Genomic DNA, 13,500 nt, shown 5'->3' on the forward strand with positions numbered 1-13,500 from the left:
ACATCTACATGTACTGAAATGGTCCAATGTCTATAATAATCTCAGGTTAAAAAAATGATATACAAATATATGTGTGTGCATATATGTTTATAAATATATAGAAAATGTTTAGCACACTATATGCCAAACCATTAATAGTGATTGAGGGAGCATATGCTAGAGGTGAGATGGAAGGTTGAATTTTAATTTTATATACTTCAATACTGTTTGAATTTTTAACTGTGGCCACAGAATACTTTAAAATAATAAATTATGATTATTTTTTAATTGTTTAAATGTTTATTTATTTTGGGGGGGGGGGGGGCAGAGAGAGAGAGGGAGACACAGAATCTGAGGCAGGCTCCAGGCTCTGAACTGTCAGCATAGAGTCTGATGCGGGGCTTGAACCCATGAATCAGGAGATTATGACCTGAGCCAAAGTTGGACATTTTACTGAGCCACCCAGGTAGTAAATTATTTAAAATAATAAATTATTTTTTAAATTAATATGCACATGGCATGAAATTAAAAAGGTACACAAAACATGTGTCCTGCTCATTCTGTTCCTCTCTTCAGAGATGAGCAATGTTAGCAGTTTCCTGTTTAATCTTCAAGAAATATGATACACCTATTTATTTTGTCAAGTAGAAAATTTACAGAAATGGTAGAGTATCAAACACACTGCTCTGTACCTTCCTGTTTTTCACTGACCAATACATCTTAGGGATTGTTCCATACAACATGTACATTCAAAGCCACTTCATTCTTTTCATGGCTGCATAGTATTTCATTGCATGAATGCCATGTGTTACTTTTGTAAACAAACAAAATAACAGGAGGAAAGGGAATAGGAGCTTCTGTGATCTATCACCAGCAAATCAATATCCTTTATGTCTTGACTGTTCCCACTCCCCTGATGAAAAAATAAAACGAAATGAGCGGAAGAGAGAATAGTCAGGTAGAAGAGAGGAGGGAAAGGGAGCAGAAAGGTAGATCTGCTCTTGGATATTCACATAGGTATTTATACAAAACTATCTACCCTGAAGCTTCTTGAAGAAGGTGCAAACGTGGAAGTCAGCAAACTTTTTCTGGTATGATCCAGATAGTTAATCTTTTTTTGTGGACCATACAGTCTCGGTTACAACTCCTCAGTTCTGTCAGTGTAATGTGAAAGCAGCCACAGGCAATACTTAAACCAACAGGCCTAGCTGTGTGCCAATACTTTAACCAGCATACAGTGCCTTGCATATAGTAGCCCTCAATAAATATTTACTGATTGAATGAAGCGTGGGGGACTGCCAACTGGAAATGACCATAGATCCTCAGAGAATAATCTCTTTCTTCCACTGAAAGGTCTCCTTTGATGATGCACCTGAGAGAACTGGACACATAGATCTCATCATGGCGGTACCTGTTGGAATACGTGCATCTGAACTCCATTTCAGCAATTTTGATAGTGGTTGCTGGAGAGAGAATGCCATCTATCCCCCTGTTTAGTCAAAGTACCTTGGCTCTTAGTCAAACATGTGTGCCAGTGATAGATGTGGTATAATTGAGAAGAAGAAAAGTAGTCCCTGACATGCAGGACTTGGCCTGTCACTCATCAGTAGGGTCAAGACAAAATCAAGACCACTTTGTCATCATGCCTGGACACAGACAAAATGTGAACACTGTCCAAGCCACAAAATACCAAATCTCTCTCTCTCTCTGACAAATATGAGAGACCGCTGCTTTTTACTAATTATAGCTTTAGCCTCACTATACATAAGATGTGAGATACCCAATCACAGAATCACTCCTGCTTCCTGACAGCATTCAACGCAGAGCAAAGTCTTGCTTCCTTAAGCCCTCCTCAAAATCACCTAACATGAACCCAAATCCTTCAAGTCTTTTCTAATGTTCTCTTATGGGGACACTCATGGTGTGTGTTCTCCTTGCTGAAATGAGTAATATACCCAAACTGTTAATTACAAGTGTGTTCCTGGGAGTCTCTGGCAGGAAGGGACTAGTTTATGTAATGGACATTTAGACTCCAATGACTATTTGGATTATCCATGACTCTGCTCCATACTATTAGTGGAGATATTTGAAACATGAGCATACTATAAAGTCCGAAAGTCCCTAACACGTTATTACATGCCATTTAAGACAACATTTTTTTCTTATCACAAGAAAAACAATTTGTAGCTATGTGAGGTGATGGATGCTACCTAGATTTAGTGTGGTAATAATTTAGCTATAATATATATGTATATCAAATCATTATGTTGCATACCTTAAACCAATAAAATGTCGTCTGTCAATTATGTCTCAATAAAACCAGGGATAAAACACAAAATTTCACGTAAATGTTAGATACTGAACTGAATAACACATATTTTATAAAATCCTGAAGCTACAACAAAATCTAAGAGCATCTTACTGAGCTGGATACTGGCTGTCCGGTGGCTGAATTTCTACACATAGTGAGTCTGGCATTCAATTCTTCTGCAAGATGAGTTTGAACATCCAAGTTATTTGATGCCGGAGGTGATGGGAAGGCCCGATTGCTATCCATGGTGGCTTCATCTTCTCTTATAATTTCCCAGTTCTAAAATAAACAGAATCATCTTAATCCACACATACTTTGATCTATTGCTTTAACATGTGTCTATCGATAAGAACAAGAAAATCACTTCTACCTCGGAAGAGTCTCGATTATCAACACTTTCTGTCTCCTCAGATATTTGCCGCCTTGTGGTAAATGCACGTTGTGCTTGCAGTTGAATATTACCATTCTCAGCATCCGTTAGGCTGTCCCTGTATTAGAGATATACAAGCCATTATCCATGTCTGAAGACAGTTAAGATGATAGTCACAGATGCTGTGACCATTAAAAAAAAAATACCTTATATCAGAATTCACTATTTGGGTCAAAGGCTATTTCAACATGCACAGACTAGGTCATGGGCACATTGGTATCTTCAGAGTACCTTATGGAATTAAGGCTTTGTGCAAATGTGTAACATGTCTGACTTTGATATTTTACTTTATCACCATGTCTATACAATACTGTTTGACATGGAAGGGCATTCAAAAATATTTGTTGAATAAATATATCTGAGAGCTTCATAAATAATTTCATTACATTATTATTTTGCCATGTTATTTATATGAGTAAAATCTAAAATAGCTCTAGAGAGATAATAAAAAAGAGGCTTTAAGAGTTACTTATACATCTTCATGAATCAGTTGGTAATATTTTCCAGAATCGATATTAAGCCAAGAGTTGAGTTACCCATACAAGAATGCGGAGGGCAAAATAAAAGATCATGTAAGAAACACTATAATTAAAAACTTAATAGATTACAGATTAAATAGTATCTGGTTTTGATCATTTACAGAAATAGGCATGGTCTGAAAAATTATCATAGAAAAGGCATGTCTGAGTGTAGGAAAGTTATATAAATCAGACTGAACACCATTATCCCATTAATTAGTTTTATTATTCTAGCTATTTGAATTTAGTACAGCCAGACCATCAGATCAAGAATTTTATACAAATATTTAATAACAAAATTATTATTAATTTATTTAGTGCCATATAATCCCAGGATAGTCAAAAGATCAGTTCTTACTGTACTATTGCTGAAGAAAATTCAATTTTGACAGATGACCTTAAGGGAATGCTTCAGATTTTTTTCCCCTAAATATGTGATTTAGGCTAACTGAAAATGACATCAATGGTAGTGAAAGAAATGTATCCTGCTCAAGTCAGGCCTGCTGAGGTATGCAGTAGGACAATTTTGTAGAATTCTATAGTGCCTTCATATTTGCAATCTGTACAGATCTCTACAGAGATAGATGCTTCTGTACCATGAAGAACTATGACCACTGATTTGCTTTAGAAGGATCTGAGAACAGAAACTATCTATGAAAGTGCTTGGACTGTATCAGACTCAAAATACCAAAGCCGAAAATTAGAAGGTTAATGGACAAATAAAAATTTTAAGTCTCTGTCAAAAAGTAGAAGACTAAAGAAAGCCTCATAAGACTGTAAGGGAGGAGAAGTGGAAGGGTATTTGATAATAAATGTGAGTAATGGGCCATTTGTAAATGTATATGTATAACATATGGTCTGATGGTAATAAAAGAAAAATGTCACTGAGGAGACATCAATTAGAATACCTCAAAGGTCATTCTATCCTTGATCTGTGTGCACTGGAAATTATGTATACACTGACCAGACTGGCAAATGAGTGTTTAACAAAAGACCCTTGTTATTCAGTCCTCTATATTTTATAAGTAATTTATATTTATTTAAAAAATTTTTTTTCAACGTTTTTTATTTATTTTTGGGACAGAGAGAGACAGAGCATGAATGGGGGAGGGGCAGAGAGAGAGGGAGACACAGAATCGGAAACAGGCTCCAGGCTCCGAGCCATCAGCCCAGAGCCTGACGCGGGGCTCGAACTCACGGACCACGAGATCGTGACCTGGCTGAAGTCGGACGCTTAACCGACTGCGCCACCCAGGCGCCCCAGTAATTTATATTTAAAAATAGTGTACTGTAGAAATTAACAGTTTATTATACTTTAGTAACAAGCTACAAAAATTTCCAAGATTTTTCTAAACCAGTCTAAAGAGAAAAATGTATCCTTTGTGGCTACAAAGTAATTTAAAATAAAGAAGCAATTAGAAGAGTGGCATTTGTGACTCAAATAATTTTGAATATTACAAAATCATTTAATAAAAAAACAGGATGGCATTTTAAAAGTCCTGAACCACAAAAATCCTCATATTTTTATAGTTTATGGATCCCTACACTATTATTAATCCATTTGAGATATGACTGCAAAATAAAAATCTGTGGTCAAAATGTATTCAGATTACGAATGTGAAAGTCACCAGCACATACTGAGGGGTTGGTCTTTTCCACTGTGTTCTTCTAGATTCATGGTTTACATAGTAGGTCCTTCCAAGAATATCCTGCCTCTCTTCCCATCCTGGAGGTAGAGGAGAAGGTTCTTGCTGTTGCTGCAAATGGCAAGCAGCATCCGGTTGGTCCAAAACAACCCAGCCAGGCTGAAAACCAGAGTGGTAACAATTAAGTTTGCTCTTGATCTTTTTCACCTTATAAATTATGCTGGAGGAAATTTAAAAAAGAGATTTAGCATATCCAGTTCCAGAAATTATGCAAGGACAAAATTTGCACAGTGTCTACCTTTAAGACCATAATACGAATATTTTATGATAATGAAGACTTTTTTTTCCAGCAAAATAATAACATTTAAGTTCCGCTTGAAACTTTTAACATTTTCCAAAAAAGTTTTAAAACATACCTAAGAGGAGAGAAGAACAGAACTTCTAAAAAAACAGATAATGATGGAAAGCACTGAGAAACATAATTTAAACTAGTGTAATCTTAGGCTATTCTCTAAATTATAAGCAAATGAATGAAGGACACAAATTTTGTCTTTCCTCCAGTGAAAACACCTTGTTTATAATGGAAATCAGCAACTACTGGAGACCTGAAAAAAAATCATTAAATGAAGCTCAAATATGTATAGGCATAGCAGGGAAAGGCAAGTGATGCAGAAATAATTGCTACAGTCAACTTTCTAGCAACTGAAAAGCCATTACGATTCTCTGGTCTGATTTTTCTCTTTCTCCTATGGACCATGGAAAGGCATTTTGGTCAGGTCATAAAATAGCCAAAGAAATACAAGTTCTGTTTGTTTTCTTTGTTTCATTTAAAAGACAAGAAGACACTGGAAATTTCCTCTGATATAGTGAGGGGCAAATATACATGAAGCCTAAGCTAGGGTGGTTAGGGTAAGGAATTACTTGAAAGGTAGTAAGAGTTAATGGCATGTTTTTACATAAGAAAACTCCTAACAGAAAAGGCAGTAGTGAAAGGTCCTACTAAATACCAATAATGCTAGGAAGGCAGAAATAAATGAATAAAGAAAACTTAAAAATTCTCCTAAAGAGACATAAAGAAAGAAGTGAATGAATGAAAAGACATAATATGATCTTGGTTAGGAAGACTCAGTCTCACTAAGGTATCAATTCTCCCCAAGTTAATATATAAAGTTGCCAAGATTCCGCTAAAACTACATTACAGATTTTTAAAAATAATGGGACAAGGCAATTCTCAAGTTCAAACAGAAACACAAACAAGCAAGAATAACCACCACAGTTCTAAAGAAAAAAGAAGGGGGAGCCTGGGTGTCTCAGTTGGTTAAGCTTCTGACTCTTGGTGATCTCATGGTTTGTGAGAGTGAGCCCCACGTCAGCATAGAGCCTGCTTAGGATTCTCTCTCTCTCTCTGTCCTTACCCCACTCACGTGCATGCATGTGCTCTCTCTCAAAATAAATAAATAAACTAAAAAAACAAAACAAAACCTTACAAACTCTATACAGCTTTTAAAAAAAGGAGTGAATATTAACCCTACTGAATAAAATATATTACAAACCACAATAATTGGTACACACATGGACAGACAGCTCAATAGAATGGATTAGAAAGCCCAGAAAGAGACTCAAATTTATAGGAATTTAGGATATGATAAAGACATTTCAAACTTGTGAAAAAAGAAAAAAATTATCTGGGTTGCTACCTTCTACCAGGATGTTATAGACTGAGCAATGTTGAAATGTTAGAAAGCAAAAACAACATGTATTACAACAAGGCTGGGGGATTTAAAAAATATAATCTAAGAGTGGGGAAGCTTTTAAGTATGAAAAAGAAGGTTGACGGATTTGATTACAAAACCCCCCAATTTGTACATGACAAAAACTACCAAATCAAAATGGAAAGAAAAATGGGAAACTGAGAAACATAATTGGTACCAGAGTAACAGGCAAAAAAATAATTTCCTTAACATATACTGTCTTTCTTTCGAAGCACTGGGTGGGGATCTAGCCCTGAAGGACAGCTATTTGCTGGCCAGCGGATGGCTTAGAAGGTGGAAGAGAATTCTTTTATGTCGGAAGGCAAAATCTGACAAGAAAGGATCAGGGAGAAGAACTGGGAAGGAAAGGAATCTTTTCTGGCATCAGGGAGAAAAGGACAGGGGTTTCTCCAGCAAGGCTGATGTCTCTGGCTGGTCTGGTGGGAGGGTTCTAGACTGAAGCAGGACAGAAAGTGAACAAGGGTGGGGTGGTGGGTACGGAGAGAGGAAGACAAAGAATTTGTCTGGAAAAAAAGGGATCTGGATGGGAAGTAAAATTCACTACTTTTCTTTCTTACCCTTATTTTTTCCTTTTTACCTCTTCTATTGTTTTCCTTTTTTCCTCTTCTTTAATTTTGTTTCTTTATTTTTATTGCTCCATTCTCTTCTTTCTCTTTATCCTCTTTTTCTTTCCATCTATGTTTACCTTCCTTTTCTCTCCCCTTTCCATTCCTTTAAATGATCATAATATAGGATTTACATTCCTAAAAATTAGTCTTGAATATATTAAATCAAATTTTAGTTCTCTGGTCTTGATTTTAAAAGTATGTGAGTTGAATTTTTATATTTTGCTCTCTTGAAAAAAGTTTGTTTTTAAAAATATGGTCATTGATTATTTTTCTGTAGATCAATGAAATTTATTAATAAAAGGGTCCTCACTTCTGCTGTAAAGGATTGTAAACACGTTTAGAGCTCAGAAAATGGTACCAGAGGGTTATTTTTTTTTAATGTTTACTTATTTTGAGAGAGAGAGAGAGGGAGAAAGAGAACGAGCAGGCGAGGGGCAGAGAAAGGGAGAGAGAGAATCCCAAGCATACTCCGTGCTGTCAGCGCAGGAGCCCAATACAGGGCTTGATCCCACAGACTACATGATCATGACCTAAGTGGAAACCAAGAGTCAGTTGCTTAACCAACCAAGCCACCCAGGCACCCCAAGATTATTTCTTTAAAATCTTCTTAAAGATGTCTCTTTTAAAGGTCTACTTAGCGAATTTATGCTAAGTAAATGAGAAGGGGAAAAGCTAATTTAAATTTTTTTTTTAACGTTTTACTTATTTTTGAGACAGAGAGAGACAGAGCATGAACGGGGGAGGGCCAGAGAGAGGGAGACACAGAATCTGAAGCAGGCTCCAGGCTCTGAGCTGTCAGCACAGAGTCCAACGCGGGGCTCGAACTCACGGACCGCGAGATCATGACCTGAGCCGAAGTCGGCCGCTTAACCTACTGAGCCACCCAGGCGCCCCAGGAAAAGCTAATTTAATTGAAGGCCCAGTTTTTAAAAACTTGTTTCAAGTTTGAGAAAGTGCAGTTGTACATTTGAATACTGTTTAGAAAGACTGAGTTTTCATTTTTTTTGTATAGAATGCCTCCCTATTAAACATATATCAGCTAATACTCTTCATGAAATATTTTCTAAGTATCAATGTTATTTAATTACTGATAAGCTAGTATGTGATTGCCAACAATTTAATGGAGTCAAAGAAGGTCAGAAAGAAAGCATTTAGAGCTACAACACACATTATATGTTAATCTTGTAAAATACATACAACTAAGTCTAAAGTTGCAAAGGTACAAAAATCGAATGTTAAACAATAATCTATTACAGCCAGACTTTAACATACTAAGAAATACAAATTGCCTGAGTGAGCCACTCTTTTGAAAATGCCATTGTTTTTCTTTAAATGGTAGAATTTATATATTCACAAGCTAGATGTCAAAGACAAGACTTCTCTGGTCATTAGCTACACAGAAGATAAATAAGCATAGACTCATGTGTTTGAATTCCTAAGGCCTTTCATAAATAAACTCCTACATGCTTACATCTACTGAAATTATAAGGTGCATTCTGAGGGAACTCAAACATTGAGACCTGAGGCCACAAAATGAAGTGAAGGAACTCTACCCACAGACACTAAACTGTGAATAAGGTACCTATGATACGTGTGTGTGGGCAAAACTTGGAGCAGGTTACTAAATAATGAAATGTTGTTAAGTTTTTTTAAGTTACTAAATTAAGAATTTTCTTTCTTTATAGCAGGCATCCTTCATTTCAAACAGTATTCATTATGCAGATACCCTACGCACCAAAACGTCAGGTAGAGAAACTTCGACCCAATAAATACCTAGAATTTTTAAAAAGTGATTTTTATATAATAAGCTAGAGAAAAACTAAAAAAGAAAAGGTAATCAAATAAACAAATATAGGCTTAAGAGAGGATACCAAGTTTTTTGATTGCCCAACTAAGGGTTAACTATATTCTGTGATTTAAATAATTTTTTTCCTTCTATTATTACAGCTTTCCCCCACAAAGTAAAATCTTATTAGTGCATATAAAAAATTCCCAGAAAGCTCTCTTGCAAAAGCATGGCTTGTTCTCAAGCTTTCTGACCCAAGGTATGTGGGTATCTGAGGTAGAGTCCAGTGCTTGGGAGGTCCTTTACCTTCACGGTTCTTCTGGAGACCTAACCAGACCCTCAGCCAAAGAGGCATGACTGTTGAGGAAGGCACATGCAAGAAAACTCTCCAAATTAAGGGTGCTTGGGTGGCTCAGTCGGTTAAGCATCTGACTCTTGATTTCAGCTTGGGTCATGATCTCAGGGTCATGATCTCATAATTGTAAGACTGAGCCCCACATCAGGCTCCATGCTGAGTGTGCAGCCTACTTAAGATTCTCCCTCTCTCTCTCCCCTTCCCCTGCTTGTATTTTTGTTCTCTAAAACAAACAAACAAACAAACAAACAAACTCTCCAAAGCATATTGGTGCCAATATACTATGTGCTTTCAGTAAATGTTGTTGCTTCAGTGGGAAATTCAAGACAGGGTTCTTTTGTTCCTTTTTCAAATCATGAGTTTTTCTGCTGGAAGAAACCCTAGAGGTCATCTGGTACAACAGTCATTGTACAAATGAAGACACTGTGGTTCAGAGATATTGAATGACACACAGTCACTTGGCTCACTAGTACCAGAGCTCGGGACTAGGATTCCAGTCACTAACTCCGTATCCAATTCTATTCCAAATACATGCTCTCTGCCTCTTCCTCACTCACCCTTGATGCATGTAGCTCCGCCCAAATAGTTGACTTGGACTTCTTCATATCCTGTCATCCACGAAAATTATTAAATTCTATTTGCCTCAAATAAATATGGCCTTTTATTAGATCACTTGAATTCTTCCCCCCTCCATTCCCCTCCTTTCCTATGAGTCCTCCCATCCTCACTGCAACTATGAGAGGAAAAGTAACAAGAATTATATTTCATAAAAGAGTTCCTACTCAGTAGTCTCCTTAAAATTTCTATATATTTAGCTTACAAATAGTAAATTATATTCTTACTTTAATGGAGGAGAATATGACATGGTTTTAGAAAACCCTGAAAAAACAGAAAGAGTTGATAACTTAATTACAATAAATACTTTCATTTATAAACATCATATTCCCTATTCACTAACCTTTAAGAATGCCCTCAGTAATGGCCATTCATTATACAGAAATGTCCTCAGAGGAAAGAAATGTTTAATGAATGATTAGGTAAAATAAACAAATACCCAGGTATATAATTTTTATTGCACACATTAACTTCATTGAATAAAGTTATTTTTTCTTCAAGGTATAGTAAAATAAGAAATGAGATATTTTCTTTTCATTGAACCAAGTATTTATAAAATCTCACCTCTAATTCTTCAGTCTGTTCTGTATTATCTTCTTCTGAGCCACTGGTTTTAGGTAAATAAGTCATTTTTAATCTCAGATAACCTTTAACTCTTGATTTGTGACTGTAGAAAAGAAAATAATTATTCGCAAAACTTTAACACTTAAGAAGAAAAGCACTCATTTAACTAAAGTTTAACGAATACCTACTAGCTACTAGAGGAGACCCAAAGACAAACTCTACTACAAAAGACAGCTAGGAAAAGGAGTGGGTGGTGGAGAAAAAGTAATAGACATAAATAAATATTGTTATGAAATAAATAAGATGCTAAGGAAGTTTGAGTAAAAGATCAGGGAGAACGTGAAGGAGTTGCATCTGAATTGGTGCTAACAGATTGAGGAGGATTTTGATCCGTGGCAGTGAATGGAAAGGCATAAGAGTGGAGAAAAGACTAAAAAATGAGGAAACGATGGGAAACCTGGGGTACACCGAAGGAAAGGGTAGTTGTTGGGTTTGGCTGGCTTACAGGATACACAGAGGAGGAAGGGATGATCCAGATGATGAGGTCCACGTGAAACAAGAGAACTTTAGATTTTGTATACTCTGTGAAGCCAGAGAATTTGGCGGACAGGGAAAGGCAGCCTCAGGGATATACTTTGGGGATACTTATCTAGTCATACTCTACAGGATGATAGAAAAGTGGAGAGCAAGGCCTGATAACTGTCTGAAACCTACTGTCTTTCTTTGACAGCTGTTTGAGTCTGTCACACATTAATTTATCTATTTTATTTTATAATGTATATGAATAACGTCTTTTCATAATGAGTTGTCCAAGCTAAAGGTTGCTGTCCATTGTATTAATATTTTAAAAGTTTTAAATCTGTCTATTTGTCCCCACCAATTTCAACATCCTATATACTTAAAAAGTTCTTCCTTGTCCTAGTTTTCTGCAAAGATATTTTGGTGATTTTTATAGACATCAGTTATGTAACCAATTACTCTTTGTCTTTCTTAACAAGAAAGTCTTATCTTTATTCTATCTTTTATTGAAAGGTACTCCCTTCCCCACCCCACTTAATGCCTCCTCCCTTAATCTTTTGTACAACTCTCATGAGTTTGGAAACTAGCTTTCCTGAGTGGTCAACAGAATCCCTGATGTTTATTTCCAAGGCCACTAATGTGGCTTGTGTCTCCATTTTTTAGGGGAATGTGAACATTGACTTGCTGCTATAATGGATGGATACAGAAAATTTGCTCAAATAATGTTTTATACAAGAGTTTCTCTATAGTGACATTTTCATGTCTTTCAAACTAGACATTAAGCCTGTGGGTTTGGACTTAATGGGGCTCAAAACGTGTAAGAATGTAGTACATTTCCTATTTGATTTCAAGTTCTTTCTGCACTTGCAGTGATAGTCCATACAGACAGAAGATATAAATTATTTTATATATATATATATATATATATATATTTTTTTTTTTTTTTTTTTTTTTTAAAGAGAAAGACACTAGAAAGAATTTGAAAAAGTAACAAGCAGGCTACTAGGGCAATTAAGAGAAGAAACATTTATTTATTATTGGTATGCAGATGCCACAATCAGTTTAAAAAGAAAAGAGATTTATATTCCAAGACTTCTACAGAAGTGAAATATGTGACTTCTCTTATAGAATATAAATATTAACAGAGAGTACTGTCCCTTTTATTTTGCTTTAATAATTTATATTACAAAGAGTAAATTTTTTTAATGAAAAATTTTACTCAGTTCCCATAGTATATTTTTCTAATGTATTTTCTAGTTTAAAAAACAAGACAAATACTGTTGTTTTTGCAGATGTACTTCTTTATTTTGACTTTGACCTTTTTGACAGTAAATCAATACATCCTCACTAGATTTTACTTAACTAGGTGGCACAGAATATTAAAAGGAGTTTTTTTTTTTTTGTAAAGGAGTTTTATTTACAGCTTAAACAAAAATTTTAACAAAACTCAAGTAACTCAGTTTACAAAAATGGAATTATGAACATGCTATTCAGGTTTTAAATTCTAGTCTTTGCTCAAATTATTTTCTCTAAATATCTGAGTTTTCTTAAATACCTGTTTTTATTAAAGTATCAAAACGTGGTTAGGTTTTTCTGAAATTGTTTTTGTGCATATCAAGTTAGATATTGCTTTTGGCTTAATTAATGCTTGTGCTTTTGAAAAGGATAGTATGACAAAATTATATATATTTTAAGATATAAAATAAATAATAAAACAGTAATGACAAATTTCCACTTTCTAGTCTGATAAATATTAGGGGGACAAGTCTTTCCTAAAGGGATATGATCACTTCTCTGTATTTTCAGAATTTTTTATACTGTGCATATATTACTTTTTAATCAGCAATAAAAAGTAAAGCTTTTAAAAATAATATTTAGAAGTAGCTTATTTACAAAGGTTTAAGCTTTGAATCTGCAAAGAGGCTACTACAAGGTATAATAATATTTTAAAAAACATTATGTTATTATTTTATATTTACTGACCTTCTTGGGTGAAGAACAAAATCCTTAAACGTATATGGTCTCTCCATTCTTGGATTTTCTGTCTAGAATAAAACAGTAAGTTTTCAAGATACATCTATAACACCAAAAACATGTACTTTTAAGGAAATATTCATGAACTATGACCTAAGCCTTGGCTGAAGTTAGAAGTGAGAAAAATATAGGTTTAGCTCATTCAATGGTTATATCTGGCACCTTGCTAGTGCTTTCACTTTCCTGAACCCTAGGAATTGCAGTGGGATCACGCCTTAATACCAAATAAGCTGAGCAGGTGCACATAGAGGGAAGAAGTGGTTACAACATAGAGGCCATCCTAGGAGAACAAAAAAGAAAACAGCCTGGAGAGCAAGACTGGATTAAATATATTATTAAAAGCTTGTGATCTCTAAAGACTAT

The 13,500-nt window shown here is 35.3% G+C and overlaps 1 protein-coding gene across 2 annotated transcripts in view; it reads right to left on the reverse strand.

Moving 5' to 3' along the window:
* LOC125917249 (E3 ubiquitin-protein ligase NEDD4) overlaps positions 1-13,500 on the reverse strand; it is an 87,231-nt gene that overhangs the window by 28,270 nt on the left and 45,461 nt on the right. For both annotated transcript variants that reach the window (XM_049623500.1, XM_049623499.1), the window contains exons 3-7: positions 13,087-13,148; positions 10,585-10,687; positions 4,877-5,043; positions 2,661-2,778; positions 2,402-2,569 (exon numbers count right to left, since the gene is read on the reverse strand). In XM_049623500.1, coding sequence (XP_049479457.1) covers positions 2,402-2,569; positions 2,661-2,778; positions 4,877-5,043; positions 10,585-10,687; positions 13,087-13,148 — 618 coding nt within the window. The remainder of the gene's footprint in view (positions 1-2,401; positions 2,570-2,660; positions 2,779-4,876; positions 5,044-10,584; positions 10,688-13,086; positions 13,149-13,500) is intronic.

This window comes from Panthera uncia, unplaced genomic scaffold, assembly GCF_023721935.1.
Source record: "Panthera uncia isolate 11264 unplaced genomic scaffold, Puncia_PCG_1.0 HiC_scaffold_162, whole genome shotgun sequence".
Taxonomy (NCBI): Eukaryota; Metazoa; Chordata; class Mammalia; order Carnivora; family Felidae; genus Panthera; species Panthera uncia.